The sequence below is a fragment of the Malaclemys terrapin genome, chromosome 11 (genome assembly GCF_027887155.1).
Source record: "Malaclemys terrapin pileata isolate rMalTer1 chromosome 11, rMalTer1.hap1, whole genome shotgun sequence".
NCBI lineage: Eukaryota > Metazoa > Chordata > Testudines > Emydidae > Malaclemys > Malaclemys terrapin.
In genome coordinates this window covers 43,930,165-43,955,545 of record NC_071515.1, presented here as the reverse complement: position 1 = coordinate 43,955,545, position 25,381 = coordinate 43,930,165, and the positions used below count along the sequence as shown (strand labels likewise).

The 25,381-nt window shown below is 41.8% G+C and overlaps 1 protein-coding gene across 2 annotated transcripts in view; it reads left to right on the top strand.

The window, feature by feature from the left end:
- The first annotated feature begins 290 nt into the window (after positions 1-290).
- XIRP2 (xin actin binding repeat containing 2) overlaps positions 291-25,381 on the top strand; it is a 147,010-nt gene continuing 121,919 nt past the window's right edge. The window contains exon 1 of one of the 2 annotated variants that reach the window (XM_054043678.1): positions 291-1,010. In XM_054043678.1, the coding sequence (XP_053899653.1) occupies positions 858-1,010 (153 nt within the window). In that variant the 5' untranslated portion in view covers positions 291-857. The remainder of the gene's footprint in view (positions 1,011-25,381) is intronic. The other variant, XM_054043677.1, reaches the window with a different exon arrangement.

Genomic DNA, 25,381 nt, shown 5'->3' with positions numbered 1-25,381 from the left:
GCTCCATTCAGAATGGTTGCACCACAGTGAAAAATAGTGAAAGTGAAAAATGTTACTTAATTTCAAGTGATGTGTTTATGGTAAGGCTTTGTTCTAGACCAGGAAATCTTGGAAGTGCTCCAGACCATGAACTTGAGCAATGTTTGTTTTTAGAGTTGAGATTATTCGTGATGCTTTTCCCAGCACTTAACAATAAGGAGTTTCCACATAACAGTTCTTCGGTGGCTCTGTGCCACATCTAAGGAAATGAGGGGCAATAGGCTTTTCCTGCCCCTGTTTCCTGCAGGCTGGGGACTTTTCTTTCCCTTGGGAAGTTGCTTATGTCATTGACAATCTGACGCTGCACTTCCAGCGCCTGCCCTCCTGCAAAGAAGAGTTCCCAGTGCGTTCTCGGCTGACCTGACCTTCGGGGAGCAGAGTAGCCTGGCCTGGGACATGTCTGGCTGCGCCTGTGGGGTCCCATCACACGCTAGGCTCCCGGGCTAGGCGCGGACTTGGGGCAGGCGGGTGTGTCCTTCACGCGTTGGTGCCACGTGTTTTGACCCCGCCGCGTGGTGCTTTTGCAGGGCGCCCTGGAGCTGGCGAAGTTCCCGATCCAGAAGGGCTCCCTGGAGCGCCTCAAGCAGCAGTGGGAGTCGGGCGATGCGCTGAGAGCCGGTCCCCGGGGGGGCTCCGCGGGAGGACGCCGCCGCAGGCGCTCGCAAACCCCGGAGGGGAGGAGAACTTGTCCCGCGCCAGCAGCAGCGGCCGCCGCCGCCCTGCGGGAGGAGGAGACCCGAGCAGTTGTAGCTGGCGGCCAAGAGGGGCGAGTTCAGAGCCGGCAGCCGGATAAGAGCCGCGGCGGCGGCAGCAGCACCATGGAGAAAGCGCCGCGGGCCAGCGAGGGGGCCGAAGTGGCCAAGGAGGAGCCCCGGGACGGCCGCCGCAGGCTGGAGCGCTTCCCCATCCCCTGGGAGGAGCTGAGGAGTAGGTTTGAGGCGCCCAGCGGCGCGGCAGCGGGAGTCAGGCAGGTAAGAGCCACGGGCAGGTGCCAGACACGCGCATTCCCTCTCCCCCAGCGAGTGGCAGCCCCGGGGAAACTTCCCCTGGGCCGGACCAGGGCCTGCCGCTGAACTCAAGCGAGGGTTGCACACACTAGTCCAAGCCTGCTTCTTCCCAGCTTGATCGGCCCCATGGTCCAAGTAATGGAAGGAGACAGCCACCAAGGGCACTGACTAAACACCTTTGTGAACCTGGGCCCCAGGGACTAGAGTAAAGGAATTCACAGAGGTGGTTCTTCTTCCATCTTTTATGTGACCTTTCCCCCTTGTGGCTGTAGGTACCTAAGGTCTCAGACCTCTGCCTGGCCTCTGTGCATAGCACAGGGATGGAGGAAGAGCTCTAACTCTGACTCTAATTGATTCTGCCATGTTAAGTCCAAACCTGACTGTGTGTCAGAGGGAGATGGAGCAGTGGCCAAAAACTCAGCAAGGGAAAGGGAGAAAAATGAGGTGATATAACATGAAGCATTTTTAATGGAATGAAGGTAAGATCAATGAGTACACTAAAGCATTGATAGGGAACATTGCTAGGATTTCTAATGTATTATGTGAATTCATTGTGTGAAGCAATTTTAATGCTATCTATCGTCTACAGTACAGATATGAAAAGTTATGGGGAAAAGTTACTAAGGATGCTCAGTTACTTTGTTAACTTGGCAATTTTATTTATAGAATAGAATTTGTCTTAATTAGCTCCTTTGCTACTCTAGGTGTCCCTTGGTGCTTTACAATAATAAGTTAGATAGGCAGTACAGGGACTGTGTAGCAAATGAGGTAGGCACTGTGCATTCAACAATAGTTCACACACTACCTTGCTTTAAAGACTTTTACTGAAAGAAAGAATATGGGCTGTTTGAGAGGTTTTTTTTTTTTTTTCCAAGTAGTTCCATGAGATCTTTACTTCCCACCTGGACCCAATAAATTCTTTTTAGTAATACCTAGCTCTCATCTGTAGATCTCAAAGCGCTTTACAAAGGTTGGTACCATTAGTCCCATTTAAAAGAGAAGTGAAGTGACTTTCCCAAGGTTATAGACACATTTCTGGAATCAGAAAAAGAATTTCAGCTTTTCCAACAAGAACAGAAAATAAAGTCACTCTGTGATAGATTGAATGTGTTTTAATAAAGTTGAATTAAAAGAAAGACTTAAGGGTAAGGGGGAGAGAAGGTTGGGTCTGTGTTTGGAAAGTTGGAGAAAGTATGTGGCATATATTTGTGGTTACCATCACTACAGACATGAAATAAAGGTCACTTAACAGGACTATTAATGGAAATTGTCCAGCATATGGCAAACATGAATCACAGTTTCCCTCCCATAGAGGTTTCATATATCAGTTTTAAAATAAAAAAAATAAAAAAATAATATGTTTAGTTAAGAATGGCCATACTGGGTCAGACCAAGGGTCCATCTAGCCCAGTATCCTGTCTTCCGACAGTGGCCAGTGCAGGTGCCCCAGAGGGAATGAACAGGTAATCATCAAGTGATCCATTCCCTGACGCTCATTCCCAGTTTCTGGCAAACAGAGGCTAGGGACATCATCCCTGCCCATCCTGGCTAGTTGCCTTCTTGATGTGTGTATGCTACTTAGACATCAAGTCTGAGCAACCAGGCTTTGTGGAGATTAAGTGTGCAGGTGTTTGGGGCTGGAGGCTAAAATCCATGACTACTACCTCAGCCTATATGGATTTTAGGTGGAGTATATGCTGCAGCCCCGGGGTGTTAGGTCTACTAAAGCCACATGATGACTGGTCCGAGGTCCATCCCTGCTTGTGCTCCAATGACACCTTTTTTTACCAGATTGTGCTTAGACTAGTGCAGAAACTCTTATGTCGCTCTTCTGTGGTGAGTTTCACCCAAAGGAAGAATAAATCTATACAGTCAGCATAATGTAGAGCACATATTATAAGCCATCCTCTGTAATTAGGGATAAAAACTAGATTTTCCAAATAGTTATGTTTACTTGTATTTAATAATTTATCAGAACAGGGAATACTTCTGTTATTGCAGAAGTCAGTGGAAGTTTTGTCTATGAAAGCATATGCTTTCTTCTATTATCACCAAGTAGAAAGGATCCGAAAGGCCTGTATCCCACTGTTGGACAATCAAGGAGGAGAAAAATGGCTAATATATGTTACGTGTTCCCTCTGCTGCAAGAATGTGATACTCTGCTTCACTTGGCAGAGGAAGGCATGTCCAAAGGGGAAGGAACCAGCAACAGTCTCTGCCGATAGCATGCTCTTCTTCTTACAATGCTGTCCCAAACAGCAATAACTACTTTATTGTTTTCAGAGACCATGGAGAGATGGGTGGTACAGGGCTGCTATGCCAGTGGGAATATACGCTATAAATTGCGCTCCTGTTGGTGAGGAAAGAGGATGGGCTGGAAGGTGCAGAGGTATGCACAGTTGGGGAGAGTATTTGTTTGGTTTGAGATTTGCTTGGTCTTTCCTGTTTGTTTCCCTGATCGCAGGCTGATACCAGAGAGCCTATCTGATGTCAAGCCATTCATGATGGGAAGATATCATAAATTAGTAGTTCTTGATGAGCTGTGAATCTTAGAAGGCATGTGTTTCCCTTATGTGAAACTCTTTTGTGTGTGAATGGGAAGCATGTGACCCTGATTAATGGCTGTAGGATTTGGCTCTTACACAAATCTGTTTCTAGTTAGGGGCCTTAAACCAGTGGATATGTGTTTACTGTACAAAGTTCATTTATTTCCTTTTACACAAGCAACAGGTGTAAATGGCTTACATAAAAAGGAGGTAGGAGACACCAATGCCACTAAGAACAAATCCATGCACAGATTTTATACTATTTGAATGGTCATCTAAACATCAGTCACTTAAAGGAAATATAAAAGCAGTATGGAATCTACATGTAAAGAAAACCAGCAAAAATATCCAGGAAAGTGAAAACTGTTGGCTCAAACCACTTGCATAGTGACCGTGGTTTATTCAGAGTATCTTGAAAAAGCTGGGGTGAGTATTTGATACTCTCGATTTTCTAAAATAATAAAAAATGAAAGTTGAGGCATTATTGCAGGTAAAGAGTTACAAAAAGCAGCAGTCACAACGTTAAGGAAGAGCAAAGGAACTGATCTAGTAAAAGAGGGAATTTTAGGCACATTAATATAAGTAATGGACAAATTTTCAAACATGGTTGCTTGAAGTTAGGTACCTAGATCAATATTTTGGCACGTAGACCAGATTAGTCTGTTTTTCAAACAGACACACAACTCTTACTGATTTCAATAGGAGTGGCAAGTAATTAGAACATCTGAAAATCAGGCCACATCAAATTAGGTACCTAAATCTGGATCTAGGTGACTAACTTTGGGCATCATACTTTTCAAGGCCATCACTGGGTCAGCACCCAATGACATCAGCAACCACATCTCCATTCATGAGCCAGCAAGGTGCTATGCTCCTCTAGGACAATACAGCCAGCCATCAAGTCGGCGAAGGATGTAGGAGCCGGAGACAAATTGTTTTTGGCTGGGGTGGGGGTGAGGGGTGGGGTTAGTCTTTGAAACATACTTCCAGAGGACGTCAGACTAATCTGGAGTCTGACCACTTTCTGGGAATACTGCAAAACTTTCCCTCTTTGACAAAACTTTCCTCCCATAGACAAAATAATGGGGAAAGGGCAAAAGAGAAAAAAGACCCACATACGTGTAGAGCCTAAAAATATAATCATCTACCAGGGAAGGGAGAAAAACAGAAGACTCATGAAGTCCACTAGGACCTCACCAAGGAGACCTAATTGACTTGGGAAGTGCTTAGATGATGCACTGAGGCAGATAGATCCCCATGCCTGAAAATTTTGACCAATATCTTCAAGATATATTTCATATACTTTAATTTTTTCTGTTGGAGTTATTTGAGTTTGGAATTTTGAATTAGAGCCTTGCAACCTGACCTGAACTCAGTGGGACCCAAACTACAAGTGGCTGCTTTGGCTGAGTCAGAAAACAATCAGACCCTCTTGGGCTCAGGTCAAGTAATTGTAGCTCCTCCTCCTCCTGCCCATGTGGTTCGAATGGGTGTGGCTATGTGCTTCACTTGTGCTGGTTGCACCTACCTTGCTGTGCAGTGTGTGTGTTGCATAGGGAGTGTGCCAATGAGTTACAGTACCTTTTGTTCTGCAGCACACACAGTGAAGAGAGGTGTTTGTGGCTGGCAGGAGCGGGGCACACAGCCGCCACTGCACCAATCCTGAAGGCATCGAGCATGGGAAGCCTCTACTAGGTTGAGCCCCAAGGATGAGATGGTGGCAGTGTCACTCACAGAGGTTTAGGGGGAAGCATCATGTCTGGATCAGGTCTGAAAAGGTCTAGACATTCTTGGGTCGCCTGTGCTGAAGTTAGGTTTGTGTCCAGATCGGGCTTTAATTAGGCCCGAGCAGACCTCAAATTTGAATGGTGAATAAGTGGCACCTTTTGCCAGCCTGACAACTCTGTTATATAGTTTGCAAGAGTTTCTGTCTAGTGCTTTATTTTTTTGGACAAGACATTATGGACTGATGGCAGAATTCCCAAGCAAAAATATTTACATACTCTTTAAAACTCAACTGCAATCCCAGCTCATTTAGGCATGTCACATTGATGTACAAGAATTTGAAATGAAATGCCAGCCACCAGACAAAGATATAAAGCAATACTGACTCTCTTTCAGCTGAGAAAGCTGCTGTCAGTCCAGGCATTGGCTTTCACTGACATAACAAGGCAGGCTGGGGCAAATCAAACTTTCTTTGCAAGCACATTTCTTCCCCATTTCCGTTCATGGACTAGGTGTGAACATATTGAGAAAGAAGTCAGGATTTATTTAAAATGCTTTATGAAGATGCAAGTTTCTTCAGAAAATATCAAATGCTGTCACTACATTTGTGCACAGATCTGAAGTGTCACATCCTAAATTAAAACAAAACAAAACAAAAAAGAGTGGATCTATCACCTTTCAATGAACACCCATCATAGTTAGGTACTTGCATCAAAGGGAAAATATATACCTAAATATTTGTGCAGTAGTGATTCATGGATTTTAAGGGCAGAAGGAACCTTTATGAACATCTAGTCTTAACTTTCTGTTATTATGGCCCTATTGATATTTGTTTGTCCTAATGCAATACCTTTAAAATATGTAAATGACTAATACATTTGTCTACTTAAATCAAAAAGGATTCTCCTGTGTAGTCCTTTCTTCATGTTTAATGGATAGAACTCACTGGGTTTCAGACACCTGAAACTCATTCAAGCTCCATTAATGTTTCTTCTCTCTGGAAGTTACTGAATATCAATGATTTATGACACTTAATAGTGTGCTAATTTGTTTTATGTCAATGTAAGTCATTTAGGGTATGTCATGAGATAAATTGCTGTGAAGTGGGGCAATGCATCATGCATATTTTTTAGGAGGTAGAAAACAGTTTAAGAATGCAAGTTTGAGTGTAATTTAATCAAATGCCTACTCTGCACTAAACCTAGGTATGTATGAGCAATTTCATACTGGCAAAGGCAATAAGAAGAAAACATAACATCTCATACAACAAGCTGCATAATTAAGGCTGTCTGACATTCCATTTAAAATATTTTCAGGTTTTTATAGTTCATGTTATTCATGTGTCAGTCCAAAAAGAGAATTCACTGTAATTCCCCCAACTTTTCCCCAGCTTATATATTTAAACCAGAAACTGCTCTTTAGAAGTGATAACTATATTGTGGATGTTCTTATTTTTTCCTGAATATTTAAAACAATCAGCAGGCAGGCAGGATTTGAACAGGTAGCAATAAACTACTCTCAAATTACTTTTGGAGACTTCTTTTAGTATTTGACACAGGTAACAAAAGACACCTTCAGGGGGTTGACAATGACTCTTTAAATTAATAGACTATCTATGCACCATGGACAACATTTTCAGAAGCATTTATGCTGACATATTATGTAATTTATCTAATTCTCTAACTTCCTTCATCCTTTCTTACCAAGGACATTTTACTCCTGGGGGAATTCTTTGTCATTGCACATACGCAGAATTCATGTCCCCCGCAAATTTCTTTGCTTCCCTGCAGAAAAATGACTTCTGACGGGGAAGCAAAGGGAAGCCGCATGAGCAGTCATGGACCCTCCCTCCGTGGCAGTGCAGGCAGATCGGTTCGGGCACCCAGAGCAGCCTGTAGAGATGTAAATCACCACCGGGGGGAGATGGGGGGGGGGAATGGGTAGTCATGAATGTGTGAGAGAAAGAGAGAGACACTCTGTCCCTCTCACTCTCTATTGTGGCATACTTGGTGTGGAGGGGCAGAGCTTCGGGATGTTTCTGAGGAGATAAGCATGGGGCAGGCTCTGTCCCCTCAGGCAGAGCAGAATGTAGCAGCCTGTCTGTTTAGTGAATTGTTCCCATTGTTTTTGTGAATTCCCCCAGGAGTATAAATCAGGTGTAAAAGTTTTATGGCTCCTTTACATTGCCAGACTGGTGTAAAGGACAGTATGGCCTTATAAATGCTTATGGTCCTTTAATGATTAGAACTGATCTAAATTTTTGAACTGAAAAAATTTCCTATCAAAGTGTGCTCCATGAACTGTTTGCGTCTGACCTTTCTGGAGATGGTCCGTAGCCAATATAAATTGTAAATTTGATTTCCCCAGCCTTCACTTGCTTTTCAGTTGCCTATGATTAAGGCTCCGTGTTTGTCACAGAGGTCACTGAAGTCACGGATTCTGTGACGTTCCGTCACCCCCATGACTTCTGCAGCAGCCCCTGTGTGGATGGTCAAACCAGGATTTGAGGTGGAGCGGAGGCAGCACCTGGAGCTAGGAGCTGTAGGTCGCCGCTTCCCAGGAGCCGGAGTCTGCCCCTGCCCCGCCAATCCCTTCCCCCCATGCACCGGCAGTGCCCCCCTGGCTATCCCTCCAGCACCCATGGTGTCCCCCCCCACGGCCACCCCCCGAGCCGCTCCCCCCAAGTTTTAATCAGGGGTATATAGTAAAAGTCATGGACAGGTCATGGGCTGTGAATTTTTGTTTACTGCCCGTGACCTGTCTATGACTTTTACTAAAAATACCCATGACTAAAACGTAGCCTTACCTCTGATGTAACACTGAGCATATGGCTGCATATATTTGTTGACTAATAACTAGAAATAAAGGGTCAAACCTAGCTACATTACTTTTAGGCAAGGGAGTTTGGAGATTTCTTCCAATACTTCCCACTCCCATTCTTCATCCACTATATTTTAGTTTAAATAAATTACCAAAATAATTGAAACCAGTGTGATTACATTGTTATTTTGACAAATAAAATATGTAGAATTTTGCAGAATTTTAGAATATCATGCACAGATTTTTCAATTTTTTGGCACAGAATTCCCCCAGCAGTAAAATTTGTACGAGACTGCATTCTTTGTTTATCAGCCCCTGTTACTTTCCACCTGTAGTCTTAATTCTGTTTGTGACATCACAGTAAGGGTATGTCTACACTGGAAACTTCAAAGTGCTGCCATGTGAACGCTTTGAAGTGCGAGGGTTGCGCGCGAGTGCTGGGAGAGAGCTCTTCCAGCGCTCCTGGCAATCTACCTCCACGAGGGGATTAGCTCCGAGTGCTGGGAGCGCGGCTCCCAGCACTCGGAGCCTGTCTACACAAGCGCTTTAAAACACACAGACTTGCTGCGCTCAGGGGGGGTGATTTTTCACCCCCCCTGAGCCAGCAAGTTAGAGCGCTATAAATGTAAGTGTAGACAAGCCCTAAGTTTTTTGATATTTTTAATACTGTTGTCTTCAAGTGAGGAATAATCAGATCAGATAAAGCGATTTAAGAAAAAAAGACACCAAAAAGATACTATTAATAATAAAGAATGAGGGGAGACTGGTATAGAAAATATGGTATCTAAGGAGAATAACTTTCAGATAGAATGCTTTTCAAAGTTTTCCAAGAGGCACCCAAGAGGTTTAAAGGAAATGAGAACTATATGATTAAAGACTAATTACAGCAAGCCATTTTCCATAACCTTGTATTCCACCTGGATTTCTCAGTTGAGCAGCCTGAGAGACTAATTACCAATGCTGCATGGATTTCAGAGGAACACTTCTAGAGTCCCAACCCATGCAACTGTTTTGAAATAAACGAAATTTTTAACAATAGATACACTTACATCAGAAATGAACAATTCCAGTTTAAAAATACTAACAAAGTATTCCTGAGGTTGCACTGATTTTTTAAAAGCAGATCTATTTTCAAGCTAAAGGTAACCAAACAAAAACAGTAAAGCTCAGTTTACATATTGAAAGATTTATTTTGATAAAAAGAATTTAGATCTTTTTTTATATGTTAATAAGCCTGAACATTTAGAAACTTCTCTATAATACTATGGCCTATATTGTTGCTAGGTTACACTATGGTTCAAATCAAATGAAGATCAAATAATGTCTGTTTCTTAATTAAGTATTTAGTGGATCAATGGAAGATTATTAGATTTAAAGTACAACCACTACATACAAATTCAGGTTATCCATTTTTGTAACTGAATGCAGCACAGTACTGCTGCTACATGTCTGCTCCATTCTTGTAAGGAGTCAGAAAGGACCAAGGGCCAAAGTCTCTCAGCTGGTACAAATTGAATTAACTGGAGCTATGAATCTAGCAGTCACAGAAATGCTACTAATAAACTAAAATGCAGCTGTCACAGTCCTATTGTCACATTTTGGGGGTGCAATCCAGACAAGTGAGAGGTTGTGTCACTGCTTGTCCTGTGATCCTGACTACCTTAAAATGCTCTGCTGCTCTAGCTCCCTTTCTGCATGCTCCCAGCTAGCACACTGGCATGCACAGAGTGTCTGTGTGTTGAGCACCCTGATTCAGCAACTCTGACTCCAGCAGCCTGCTTGTTATATCACATCCACACTGTGGTCTGCACCAGCCATGGTTACCACTAGTCAAGTGAACCCAACACACTTCCAGTCCTGAATGTCCCCAAACCATCTGCCCTGAAATGTCCAACTCTCTCCTGGAACATTCACTCCTTCTCTACCTCATGCTCTGCAGATGTGGCTGAGCTGGGTTGCTTGGGCCCAGAATTGCTCCTTAACCCCTTCAGTTCCACACCTCGCCATACTTTACAAAACACCTATTAGATACAGATTATAACATAAGTGAATTGGGATACAGTGAACTGGTCAGGGCAGCTGAAACTTCGATGAGCCCCTTGCCCTCTGGCACTTGGGATGTTCTTAGGGTCCACACCCACCAAAGGTTTTTCTTTAACAATTTGAAGGTTCTTATTTGTGGTGTATATAAAGGCAATAAAGAGAGAGAGCAGGATTCTCTTATATTGTAATGGAGATTTCTGTCTGGATTGTTGTGGATAATGAAAATTAACATTTTTCTCTCAGTGTTTGGGTGGCCTAAGCTGTTTTTGTCTGATGGTTGTTTTGCAGTAAGTGTGTTTTATTTATTCCTAAGTTTATAGATTTATCCATTTTTGGTTTAGAATGTTGTTCTACATGAAACTACATGATTCACAGAGATAATGACCTGTCTGCATTATGAACAAACCCAAACCCCACCTTTGTGTCCAAGGAGGTCCCCCTGGCAGCAGAACCAGGGTGATTAAGCTGTACAAGTGGTGGGAGAGACGGGTAAGCCCTCATAGTTGTGCTCTACACTTGTGTGGCAGTGGGCAGGTGGTAGCAGGGAAGTAGTCATGGATAGAGCTTAGCTGTTCACATCTGGGAGCATCTTACTCTGATTTCTTCCTCCTATCCCATGTGTTGGCACTATTTCTGGAAATCAGGCCACTGGCCTCTGTGCCTTCCCAATGCAATGCACCTAACTGGAAAGGAAAGCGCCAAAATCATTCCCAAACCCAGTTCTCCGCAGAGTAAATTACTATATGATCCAGTAAAGTAACAAAATTACATCTTGATAATCCAGACACACGGTAGGCAAACAGCACCTGCATTTTATGATCACTCTCACATGGAGATTGTTATCCATTTTTATTGGCAAGAGACTATGAGTTAGTTTCCCAACTGCCTTCTTTTATTAGTGTCTACTTAATGAAAACTATTTAATAGCAATGAGAGAGCTTTAATCAGATGGACTTTCATTTTACTATTCATATAAAAATGCTTTCCAAAAAGAGAGGTAGAGGATACTGAGACGATGATTTCTAGAGATGGGTTTGGGCAGCCATGTTTTGGGAGACTAATTCATTATGTTTTGCCTTTCCAGTGACATAACAAAAACTTCCTTTTGGTTTTGGTTGCAGATTCAAGACTTATAGGAATATGGAGTGTTTTACTCATTCCACATCATTACTGCTCATTTCAGACATTATCAAGTTAAAAAAATACATCTCATTTTCCTCTTTGAATATTTTTTGCCCTGCCTTTAGGAATATGAGATGAAGAAATGCCAACTTTAACAAGTTAATAAGCTATTTAGGAGTGTACAATAACTCTAGCTTTCAGCATAGTTAGGATTTATATAGGAGCGTGCATTTAGCCAGCTGTCAGCATTACCATGACTTCATGCATGTAGGAGCATGTGGTAAGATTGCCAGGGACAAGAACATTTGACCTAAGGTCCTCTCAGTTTACCAGTATTCTTTATTTATATACTGTGCTCAAGTATATTTTAAATTGAGGGGATTTATGGTTGAATTTCATGGAAATATTGCATATACAATCAAATCTGCATGCACATTTATTATAGATTTTAAAATATTAATAATAATTACAAATAAAAAACATAACCGACTTTTACACCTTTGGTTTCATTTCTTCTTTCCTTTTTTTCCTTTCAGTCCTTAGACTTCTCTTTCTCCCCTCCATCTTTTCCAGTGCATTTACATTCAGTCCAATTTTTCCTCCTCCTATCTCCCCCTTTTTTGCTTGTGTTGTGTTCTCCCGCCCTTGTCCCAAATTCTTTCACAAGAATCCCTCTGTCAGTCTTTGCTTTCTTCTTTCTCACCTTACCCATCCCTATAAATTTCTCCCCTCTTCCTCTTCTCTCCCTTTCCTCATCCCCAATTTCTCACTTTTTCTAAAGTACTCCTCCTTCTCTTTTTCCTCCCTCATTGCTTCTGTTTTCTTCAGTATAGTCTGTATCTACTGCCTGCACACATCTGTTATGTATTGGCTACCACAAGAGACCCCTCAGTCTACACATCCACCCCCCACCCCCACACTCACTCACTCACTCATCGTATTTTCAAAGCCAAGAACGTGGACAATTTTATGGCAGCATTTTTTAGAGTTGTGCAATATTCATACCATTTTTTTCTGAGCAAACGTATGCTTGTCTCATTATTGCCAGTTACTGATTCAACAGTGACGTGCATATTTCTCAGGGTGGAGGATTTTTCCCCAGTACTTAGTGTTCTGAATGAGTTTATCAGGAAATGCTGAACAAAGGCTACATCAAGTTTGAGCAAAAGAACAACTTTGATAGCGTTTACAGCTCATCCAACTTTTCTCTTTACTCCAAACGCCATTCATCACACTGAACACTCTTTCCACTGCACTGTTTGTTTTTGATAAACACAGAGCAAATTTACTGGTCTAGTCACATGTCTTGAACCAACATTTGTATTTTAATTCCTCCCCCCTCAAATTTGGATTGATGAAATGAAAAACCAGGACATTTCAGGCATTCTGAAAGAAGTTCCTGGTACACTGTACCATCATATGCAAAACCAGGACATGTGGTCACTTTGTTTCACCCACCAGTGCATCCATGCTCTTCCCCCCTTTCCCCCATCAGCCAACCTTCTATTCCTAAAGCCTAGGGGAAGAATGAAGGAGGCGCTAAAGAACAGCCAATGGAAGAGATGGGGCAGAAAGGGTTAGCTGTTCTGAGGAAAGGTTTATGCAGTGGGTCAGGGGCCCTACTGGCACTGGCTGTTGTTGCCGTCCATCCTAGAGCGAAGAGCAACCTGAAAGGGAAAATGCCCACCTTCCCCAAAAGATTGAATCAGGGTTGGATTCAAAAATACCTGGAGCAGTTAGAATCTTTTTCCTCAAACTTGAGAGCCCTGACACTTCGGTAGCCTTTGGATTTGGGATCAGCTTTGACTAGGCTCCCTTTCTGATAGTTAAAGGTAAGTGTGCTATAGCTGTTTACTAGCCAGACATTTTTTTAAAAGTGACACAGGAACTTTAGTTTATGCCTCAGTATTCCCTTGAGGAGGACAGAAGAGATGCCAGTTTGATATCTTATTTGAGATAACATGTCTAATATGCAGCACCCAGAGTGACTTAACTGACAATTTTCTGGCCCAGAAACTAGAGTTAAAAATAATGTATGCTGATCCCCATATAATTCATATACCAGTTCCTTATAATCAAAAATGCTAGAAAGCCTTTTTATCTGCATACTAAAGTGAAAATCCATCTGAATAAAGCTCCTTCATTGACACTAGATACTCGATACATTAAGTAGTAAGTATCAGTAAAATAAGATGTAAAACTTGATGGTGTTATTTAGTACTTTAAAGAACACATAAAATATCCCACAGACTATGTTTAACTCATATTCTCAAGTTATTTTAAGGTGGAGGTTTTTTTGGTTATCAGTAGTAGCCCTAGCAGCCAGTCACTTTTAGTAGGAACAGGAAAAAGGTTTGTTTCGCTGACAGACAGTAAAACTCAGTATTGCAAGCTCTACAGTTCTTGCAGGAGTAAAGAGTTTCTTTTTTCTTTTAAAATCTATTTGGAATGGAGAGCTTCTTTTTAAGTGGGAAATAATAATTCTCAGCACTTTATATAGCATTCCTCTTCCATAGATCTCAAAGCGCTTTACTCAAAGCATGATTACCAAGGTCACACTGTAAGTCTTTTTCAGGGATAGGAATAGAACACAGGTCTGCTGACTCCTAGTCTCATGCCTTTTTTTTTTTTTTTTTTTTTGGTGGTGGTGGTGGTGGGGGTGAGTTGGTCTCCTTTGCTGCATCAGTAAAAATATATAGTGAATTTCGTTAGTTCTAGTTCCAAATTCTGCGCTCAGCTGCCTGCTAATGCACTGACTTCACTTGGAGCCTGTAGAATCTGGCCCTAATTGTTATGATTTCACACTGTGGGTGTATGCCTCTGTGCTAGATGTTCTCAGAATTGAGTATCTCATCCTCTGTAGTATGGTACAGATGGGAGCAAAAGCATAGCAAAGTTGTGAAAACAGAGCTGGGGAGGCATTGTAGAGGGGAAACACAACTATGTAGGATGCTCCACTGCACAACCCCTCCCCATCCCCTACTGTTTGTTTTCTAGCAGTCCCGCCATACTAACTCCATGTAAGCCCTGCTTGATAGCTAAAATAATCTCTTTGTCTGGACAATGTAAGGTGGAGAGCATATTCTCTACACAGCCCTTTGCTAAACTAATGAAACTCATTTAATAACTGCAAGGAGACTGCCCCAGCAGTAATCACTTGCCTTCTGCAGCTTGCACAGACTAGTAGAAGGCAAAGACTGCACAAGAATTGGAAAATGGCAAAGTCAGTGTGGGAAATAGCAGTTTTGCAGATGATAAGATATGCAGGAAATGTGCCCCTGTTCTTCACACACATCCTCAGTGACTGTATGATAGCTAGGGCATGTCCCATTGCCTGTTCTGCAACTCTCTCCATTAACCTGTAACACAAAGTTTGGAGCATGCCATTCCAGAGCCATAGATCCCACAGAATAAGCCCCCCTTCTTTTCAGTAATTATATTTATTTATTTTTTACATGCAAGCTGGGACTTCCAGCATTGAGTCACTGAAGCAGACATCAAAAAAACTGTGACCTCAATGAGAGTAAGATTGAGCCCCCAAACTCTCTTTTGTTGCTTTGGAGGCAGGGCCGGCTCCAGGCACCAGGGTAGGAAGCAGGTGCTTGGGGTGACCAGTTCAAACGGGCAGCACTCCGTCCGGTATCGGGGTGGCACATCCGGATCTTTGGTAGCAATTCGGTGGCGGGTCCCTCATTCCCTCTCTTCCTCTTTGAGCTGCCACCGAACTGCCGCCGAAGAAGCGGCGCGATTGAGCTGCCGCCAAAGTGCCGCCAGTCGTTTTTTTTTTTTTTTTTTTGCCGCTTGGGGCGGCAGAAAAGCTGGAGCCGGCCCTGTTTGGAGGATTGTTCTCTTTTACGTTTCTCAACATGTGCCATGGGATCAGTGGATATCAAAAATAATGGAAAATAGGCAGAGCTCCCATGAAAGATTGCTCTTTCCTAAAAAATGTCAAATAAGACCATTAGTTTATGCTCCCACCTTTTTAAAACCACTTTTATTTCTGTAGATTTTTTAAAATTATAGCCTTGGTACAGGTATCTCTCTGAAGCACTAAATAATGCAATCAGTCATTTTATGCAAAAAGTGAAAGTGAAATTGTTACAGAAAACAAAAAAACCTTTTCAGAAAAAAAGTGGTATTAAGTTGCTTTACCACCCACCACACTGCTTAAGGTTTGTCTATACAAATGTTTAGTCTGTGGCAAGCTGGGGTGTGAATCTCCCACACTAGCCTGCCACAGTCTAATTGTCCATGTGGACCTGCCATTTACTTCCATTTCAAAGAGGACTCTTCCAGCATTTGGCTGAAATATTCTATCCACAATTATCCCACCCTGGCAAATGTCTTAGAAAATAGGCTTATGTTGTAGCCTTGAAGTGACACTCTGGAATTTACTTCCCCAGGGTTCTGAAAGAGCTAGAGCTTTCACATGTACATGGAACAGAAAGGGTGGCAGAATGGAATCCTCCATAAGAGAATCATTGGGATATATGAGCAATTGTCCAACGCCCCTTCTTGGATTTCAGTTAGGAAAGAACAAGACATGTCAGCAAGTGAGTCAACAAAAACTTACAGCCAACAGTATCAAAGGCTTCTTCTGCTAATGCAGAAAAAGTCAGCATGGACACTTAAATTGTGTCCATTATCAGAATGAGCTCATCCACCCGCAAAACTAGCATAATCTCTGAGCCATACGTATACCAAAAGCCAGACTGCAAAGGCTCCAGAAAGTCTATAGACTCCAAATGACACGACAGCTGTCTCAAAACAACTTTCTAAATAATATCACCCAAAACAAGATTGTGAGAGGCAGAGTGATACCTGTGCTGCAAGCATTACTGTCAACATCTAAAGCTAGGATCTAAAATCTACCTCTTAGAGGGATGCTGGTACCCTGCTCTTTCAACAAAGATCTTAACCAACTGTGGACTCATAATATACCTGATATTGACTGTGTGACATAAAAAAATCCCTTGTGTCTCAGGGGATTTCCATTTTGTTGGGGAAGATCTTTTTCAGTGAAATGCTAGGCCTTGTTCAAACCCCCAAAACCAAGCCAAACTAAAACAAAACACACCAACCAAATAACACAGAGCAAGTTACAAATGCTGCCTTTGGGAAAAGCAAGAATACATGGAAAAACTAAAAAAAAGTATATAAGCTGAGTTTGATCCATGACATTTTCAGGCTTTACATGTAACCTGGACTCTATGCAAAATATTAATCTAATATATTATTAAAAGTATTCAAAACTGAGACAAGGTGGGTGAGGTAATATCTTTTATTGGACCAACTTCTGTTGGTCAGAGAGACACGCTTTCGAGTTTACACAGAATTGTGTCTCTCTGACCAACAGAAGCTGGTCCAATAGAAAATATTACCTCACTCACTTTGTCTGTCTAATATTCTGGGACCAACATGGATACAACAACACTGCATTATTTAAAACTGGGCAGTCTACCCAGTTGTCCATCAATCAGCAATGATAGCAGCACCAAATGTAATAGATGGCAACATTTTAATTTGAAAATTGCCTGCAAAGTATCATCGAGCTATTGAAATGTACAATTAGTATTTTGGTAATTAAAAAACATAAGCTGCATAAAATTGAAAACTCCTCACATCCAGAGGGACTCATTTCAAATGGGCCCAGTTTCCTAATAGCACTATTTAGAGAGCGGATTCCAACCTCTTTTGTCCTTAGCTACTACCTGTACTTGTGATTTAAGCTGAACTGAGGTCAGAGTTCATTTTCCTTTTCTCCCAGGCATTCAAGAGAGGGAAGTCTGTGGCTATCACATCCAATTTCATAATGTTATGTAAAGTTAAAGTGTATTTAGCTACTTTATAAATTAAAGAGAAACAACACAGAATAAACATAGTTTAGTCACTGAAAAAGTTAACTAACCAGGCTTTGGGCTTATGACTTGTATTTTTACTGTAGTGGCATTATAAAAAGTAACTTTTCCTGGTGCTGCTTGCTCTGCTTTCAAATTTGGGTAAGTGGCAGTGATGCAAGTCACTTTGTACTTTGATGAAATGGGTCTACAGTAGGGATTTGCATCAGTACAATGCCAGAGCAGCTACACCTCTACCCGGATATAATGCAACCCGATATAACACGGGTTCGTATACAACGCGGTAAAGCTCTGATGCTGCTCTGAGCAGCGTGTTAAGGATGCCGGGCCGGGGCCGAGGGGTTGGATAAGGGGCAGAGGGCCTTGGGGGCGGTCAGGGGCTCCCCCCCGAGGGTCTAGGAGGCAGGAGCTGTGGGGGGGCAATTTTGGGGGCCCCGCAGTCCCAGAGTGGCCCGGGGGATTAGTGGGGTGCCGGGAGCAGTCTGCTCTGCTTCCCTCACCCTGGCCCCAGCTGTGTCGCTCGGGGGAGGAGGCTTGGGGGAAGAGATGCCCCCTGCACTCACTGGCAGCGGCGGAAGCGGAGCAGCCTGGCCCCAGCCTGCTCCACTCCGCCAGCTCCCAGCCGCAGCGCCCCGCTACCCGCCGCAGGTGAGTGCGGGACCTTTCCCCAACACCTCCCAGCTCACCAGCGACATGGCTGGGGCTGGGGCCGCATCACTCCGCTTTCTGCCACCGGTGAGTGTGGAGGGTGTCCTTTCCCCAACCTCCCCTCACTCACCAACGGCGGGAAGCGGAGCACCACGGCTGGCAGGTGGCGGAGTGGAGCGGGCTGGGGCCACGTTGCTCCGCTTCCGGCCTCTGCCGGTGAGTGCCTGTCAGGGGGCGGGGTGTGTGGATAGGGCTTGGAGCAGTCAGGGGACAGGGAGCAGGGGGGTTGGATAGGGGGTGGGGTCCTGTGGCTGATTAGGGACAGGGGTCTCTGGAGGGGCGGTCAGGGAACAAGGAACGGGGGGGCAAAGCAAGTTCAATATAACGCGGTCTCACCTATAACACGGTGAGATTTTCTGTCGCCCGAGGACCGCGTTATATCGGGGTAGAGGTGTATATTGGTGGACCAGTGACTATAACCAAGGTAGACAAATTACACAGGACTTGATTCAGCAATCCTATGGAACAGGCCCATCACAGGAGCATTTGCATTGTTCTTGTAATAAAAGCAGGTTGAATGCATGTTAGGTATAGGAATTATACCCCCAAAACTCCACTCACATATTTAAACAACAGATATTTATTGTGTATTTTTATTCAACTGACATATTATTACAATGACAAAAAAACCCACAGTATTATGATAAATGCCATGAATAGCATCCACTCTAGCATATTTCTGCAAGAAGCTGCTTCAGTTTACATCAACCTCTATAATTAAAATCTTTTAACCTGTACATTGAGAGTGTGAACTCTCACAAATAAACAAGCAGACCACATACGCAATAGTTGGTAATAGTAACCTTTTGTAATCTTTTTAGCAAATAGGATTATTCATCCATAAAGTACTTTAATGTCCATGTAAACCATTTAGACTTGTCAAAGTTCTTTAACCTTGTCTAAAAAGCTCCAACTTTGGCTAAAACACCACAAGCACATGAAAATATTAACTGAGAAGGACAAACCTGTTAAATGCTTAAAGTAGCCAGTATTCATTTGTAATAAATTAGGACATAAAATACCAAAAAACACAACAGAGCAAGCCACTTTCCCAGGAAAAAGAGTTTCTGCTGATCACAGAGAAACAAAAAAGAAATACAAAAATGTAAACGTAATAATATTCTCAGTTTGGGGTTTCCTACTGAGACTCACAACATAACTCAGAGAACAGTCCTCCTCAAGGCAGTCTCTCCCCCTTTTTTTCCTGGAAGACCTGCTTTTATGGGCTGTACCTGTAGCACCTGCGTGAGCCTGAGTTGCTCACCAGGATAGAGTTGGGCCTCTGCCACCTGTCATATCACTAGTCTGTACCTAACTGTTTGTCAGGCAACAATTGCACTCCCATTGACACCTGGGACCTGGTATGTTCTGCAGGATTGGGCCATTTAACAACACAATTAGATCACATTTAAAAAGAATCTTTAGATAGGAGTTTGTTTATCTACTTATGTAGCCCTTGTACCATCTGAGCACCGTCCAAATTAAAACTCTTCTCCCTTCTACAGGAGTAACCTGAAAGGTGGCAGATTTTTGCCCTTTCTGTCCCCAAGCCCCTCCTATGTGTGTGCAAACTATGAACAGAGCTAGTATGGCAAAGCTAGATCAAAGAGAGGTGTTTGAATGAAATTCTAAAAGCTGTGAGGGCCTTGGTCTTCCTTAACTCCTGCAAGAGTACGTTCCCTAGTGTATGTGCAGCTCTTCTAGAGGTTCTGTCTCCTGAACTCTTCATTGAACGTAGCTTTCTTGGGAGATTAAAGTCACTAAGACACAGAGAATCTCTCAGGCAGACCAATCCCATTGAGAGTTTTGTATTTCTGGACAGACCACGAACTGGAACCTGTGTTCAAAAGGGGAGGGAGGCAGCGGTGAGAGTGGAGCACCACCTGAATCAGTTTGCAGGGGACTGTGTTATTGAGCAAGTGGACTGGTGCATTTTGCTTCCTGTTGGAGCTCTCTGAATCTGTTTGGCTTTACTCCCAGATATAATGAGTTGCAATCATCAAACCTGGAGGTCATGAATATTGCCTTCTGATGCCTGTTCCAAGTTTAACTAACTCCATTCTAGTTACATTTCTATTTTTTTAATTAACATAGTAATTTTACCCCCTATTCTAATGACCTCATTTCCCTCCTAAATATTCTCCCTACAGGTTTAGAATCTCTCTCATTTTGGAAATACCCTCCTGATTAGATCTTACTAATTGAAACAGGATATCTTCAGCCCCTAGAGAGCTGAAACAGAGAGAGAGGGATTTTCCTGTTGCATTTCTGCTACCCAGTCTTTTCCAGTCACTCCTGCGTGCATTCTGAGTCCTTCCACTCTTTCTCTTGTCATTCTTGGATGACTTTTCTTGCAGCCTATTTCTATGGAATCCTGTGCCTCAGCTGTGCTATCTCAGACTTATCCCATGTTGAATCTGTTTCATTGGCTTAAGCTATGAAATTCTCTCATGCCTTTTTATAAAACAGGGCTAAGAAAATATCAGGCATTGTCCTTTAAACAAACGTTTGGCAGAGTCTTTCATTTTGTCTTGCTGTTATGCTGCTTTGGGGATCTCTGGGCAGATAATACCTGTAAATCCCCACCAGATTAACTGTAGCTCTTAGAGTGTTAGTGCTAGTTTTAATAATGTTAACATTAAACTTTTTTATAAGATCCTACAATCCTTGATAACAGGGTATTTGCATGATAATAGATACACATTCCTGCATATACAAAACTGTATATCTTCTCTGTGAGGATCTGGTTAGCTCTGAGTCCGTCCTGTTCTCCCCACAATGCCCCTCACTTAAGAGTTTTTCCTACATTTCTCCAGATTTTTGGCTCCAGTGGTCAGAGCTGATGTAAACAACCCCAGGCTGTCTTGTGACCAGGTTTAAGTCATCCCTTTTAGTAGCAATTGTTACTTATTTTCATATATTGCTATGTAATGAATTTCTAGAGCACCGAGGCCAAACTCTTCTAGCGTACCGCCTGAGTAAACCGGCTCTGTGCTGAGGAGAATCAGAGGCACTGAAGCGAGGCTACTGCATTACTACACCTGTTGCCCTTATGTTTGTGATGCTTTACCCACCTGGAGTGTGGGAATGGCCAACAGATCTAAAGAGTTACAGATCTTGAGCTGCATTCCTTGTCCTTCCACAAACTATCTCTTGCCCAAATCCGTATACTGGGGTTGAGGGAAGGAACCCTTGAAGACCACAGGTCCATTGTAAATGGGATGTTTGTTGGGGGGGGGGGAAGTGCGACTTCCCAAACTCCCTAAATCCTTCCCCCTTATGCAGCAAAACCACACCAATTCCTCTATATCCAGGGCCTTCTGCAGCTGTAGTGTTGGGGAGAAGCATGGAAAAATTCGTGTCATAGCCTCCTAAGCTACATCTACGATAGCGGGTATGATTCCCAGCTGTAGTGGACATTCTCACGCTAGCTCTCACTGAGCGAGCTTGATAAAAATAGTAGTGTAGCCCTGGTATCACAGGCAGCATTGAGGGGTAACGGGCTAGCCGCCCTGAGTACAAACCCTCCTGGATCCCCTATATACCTATGCAGGGTGGCTAGCATGTGCCACTTGCCATTGCCTGTGCTACTGTTGTTACAGTACTTTTTTAGTGTGCCAGCTCGATGAAAGCTAGCGTGACTATGTCTACTCAAGCTGCAAATCACTCCCCCACTCCAAGTGTAGATGAGCCTTAGAGTGACGCATGGTATCACTTTGTTTATCTGAGAAAGATGGGAAATAGTCATCTTTTATAGAGTTTCCTGTTTGAGCAGGGGAATAGTTATGTGGCCTGTTCAAGATTCTCATGTACTCATAATGCCAAAAAGATCAAAATAGAATAATAAGCTCTTAGACTAAGCTGCACAACTCTATTGTCTTCTGAGAGCAGAACTGGGTCAATAATATTCTGCCTTTAGAATCCAGAGTGTTTTTGAAACTAGTTATATACTCTTGGTATACTGAGTACATAATAAGAATAATTCAGCGCATGAAATATTGTATAACTAGAAATGCTCTTTTCACTAGAATAGATAAGTCCTTAGTCAAAAAATAAATTACATTTCAGCATGTCAAGTTAAAGAATTATGTATACTGCGTACAGTACATATAAGGACAACATGACTCCTTTCAACTCCTCTAGAAATGCTGCTGCTTTACTTTGCTTTGTACCACATTTATTCTTAAAGCTAACTTGTGATATGACTGAGATTTCTGTCTATAGCTCCTTTGTTAACTTAATAGTAATAAAATTGCTTTTTCTGGATTGAAATTTGGATTTCAAAAATAAACACATACAAAAATCCCTGATGATTACATCTCCAGACTGTTCTTTTTACCCTTTAGATCTTGCTATCTTATTAAATGCAGAAAGGGAATAACAGCTGCCATATCTAGGAATTAAAGGAAGTTCCATCAGAGTGAAGTGATGCTTAATTATATGCACACTGGTGTACTAATAAAACTATTAACAATTCCTTTAAATAATAATATTTTATTCTCATTGATTGACCTTATTGGAGATACAAATAAAACACCATTGGTAGACTCCAAATGCTTCAGACTTGAAATTGTGTATGTCCTATGTTTGTGAAGGAGTTCTCAGTGACTGTTTTGCAATTTGAAAAATCTGTACAGAATTCACAAGTACATGTTGTCACTGAAGCAAAAACTAATTTGCTTCACATTATAATATCTAGCTTTCCCATTACTATATTTAATTGTAGTGAGATCTGGGGAGTAGTCAATGCCCTTTTATATAAGGCTAAATGAGGGTAAAGTTGTTAGTTCTGACAGCTCACGGTTAAATATATTGATGGAGAATAGGTTGAGCTTTATAGGAAACCAAAACTATGAAAGACTTAATTAGTGGAAGTGTAATTACAGGGAACTAATGAATAATAAAGGCTAAATTGCATTAAAACATTTTTTCAACTGATTTGTAAGTTTGAAAATAAGTGTTTTATGCTATAAGCAATTTTTGCTATATTACTGCTAGTCCTTGAAAAATTCCTAAATTAAAATTTAATATCAAATTAAAAACCTGTATGCATTATTTGTTGTTACTATTTTTCTTGCTTTCAGCGCCACTTAGTCTAAGAGATTGGGTTATTTTCTGACTCTCTCAAGAATCGAGGTAAAACAAAATTAATGTTCAATATCAGAGGGGTAGCCGTGTTAGTCTGAATCTGTAAAAAGCAACAAGTTTGCATCTGAAGAAGTGAGGTTCTTACCCACGAAAGCTTATGCTCCCAATACTTCTGTTAGTCTTAAAGGTGCCACAGGACCCTCTGTTGCTTTTTAATGTTCAATAGATATAGATAAACACACAAACATACTCTGTTTGGTGTACTGCACCTTCCTATTTCTAAACAGTTAATTTGACTGAGACACGGTCATGGAACATTAGCGGAGTCCTCTTGTAACTGATTTAACATCACTGTCTACATTCCAGTGGATTGCATCCCAAAATTATGCAGTTTATTGATGAAGCTCTATGTTGTTTCAGACGTCTAAAATCTAATACTGACAAGGCTGGACTTTTATTAAAATTTCTATTAACCTCTTTCATCAGTGCAAGTATACATTAAATTCTTACCAATTTTCTCAGGAATCAAAGGAAGTAGTGATATCTGATAGCAAACAATTCACATGTAAATCACCAGATTAGAAAAATAAGAATTCAGTCACATAAGACAGTGGCTCTCAACCTTTCCAGACTACTGTAACCCTTTCAGGAGTCTGATTTCTCTCATGTACCTCAAGTTTCACCTCACTTAAAAACTACTTGCTTACAAAATCAGACATAAAAAGACAAAAGTGTCACAGCACAGTTACTGAAAAATTGCTGACATTCTAATTTTTACCATATAATTATAAAATGAAATAATTTGAATATGAATATTGTACTTAAATTTCAATGTATATTATATAGAGCAGTATGAAATTGTATGAAATTTTGGTTTGTACTGACTTCGCTAGTGCTTTTTATGTTGCCTGTTGTAAAAGTAGGCAAATATCAGACCTCTGTGTACCCCTGGTTGAGAACCACTGACATAAGGATTAGCTGTTTAAAGGTCAGATTAAAAGATGTATTTAGGATGATTTTGGTCCCCCAATAATTTAGGTAATCTGCACTTTGATGTGGGATCTTGTCAGCCCTAACCGTTGCCTGTTTAACTTGAGAATTCAAATAAATATTTTTATTGGCATCACAGATAAAATCAGCTGTCTTTTCTTCTGGTGCAAATGCGTTAGTGCAGATTGACACCATTGTAACAAAGCCCTGGATCTTCATCTCACTTAACTGAAGTTCTGCAAGTCAAATCAGTTGCTTAAATAACTCTCAAGTTCTTAGGCTTAAATTATCTGTCTTATGTGGCTAGTAGATCAGTACAGGTATGCACCAATTGACTATGCCTCCACACCCAACCTCCATGCCACCATCGACAGGGTCTGATGAAATTGCTGCAACATGCCCTTATCTGCAGAGTGGATCTACAGCAGTTCTGCACCCTTTAGCTCAATAGAGATAATTCTAAACAATTTATCCTGACAACTTTTGTACAAAATACACCGCTACCTCGATATAACGCTACCTGATATAACACGAATTCGGATATAACGTGGTAAAGCAGTGCTCCGGGTGGGCGGGGCTGCGCACTCCAGTGGATCAAAGCGAGTTCAATATAACACGCTTTCACCTATAACGCAGTAAGATTTTTTGGCTCCCGAGGACAGCGTTATATCGAGGTAGAGGTGTATATGATTTCTGGGGTGTTCTCTGAGCTACCATGGTTGTCTCCTTTGGAAATTTTGAAAAAAGGAGCCAAGGTAGCATAACGTGTTCATAGCTATGAGCTATTTCATTACAGAAGTGTCCCATACCTTAAAATGTCTTTGAGCGAAGAGTGGTAGTCTGACAAGATTTGCAGTCCCATTGACCGAGGTTCCTTTTCAAACAGCAGCAAACATGTGTGCGTTTGTGGCATGGAGAGAGAAGTGTGAGAGAGAGATCTGCCAGAGGTGCACCCTTGAAATGTTTTCCTTGTTTTAGATCGGAAATGAGAAGTAGTCTAAAAGTTGTTTGGGAGTCTGGAAACAAATCCCTTTAAAAAAACAAAATATATGCTTTGGATAGAGAACTTTTATTGCTATGAAAATAAATCCTTGAAGTATTTTCTCTACCCTACCCCTCTATTTTGCTGAGCATAGATAGCAGAGGTTTTGAAACCCTCTCAAAGTCTGAAATATACATTAGAGGATTAAAGAGCATCAGGCTAAGGGGTTAAACATCTACTGGAAAGGACATGTTCCTGTAATTTTCTTTATAATACCAAGAGAGTCCATTAAAAACAAAAATGAGCTAATCAAGCTGAGAAAACATGATTCCACTTAGGAAAATGGAGTAAATTGTGGGGAGAGTTTACTAATGTCAAAAACGTAATTGGATAAAAGAAAAATAAATAACTTTTATGTTTATTTCTCATCAGGAAGGAGTTGTATTTGGTCTA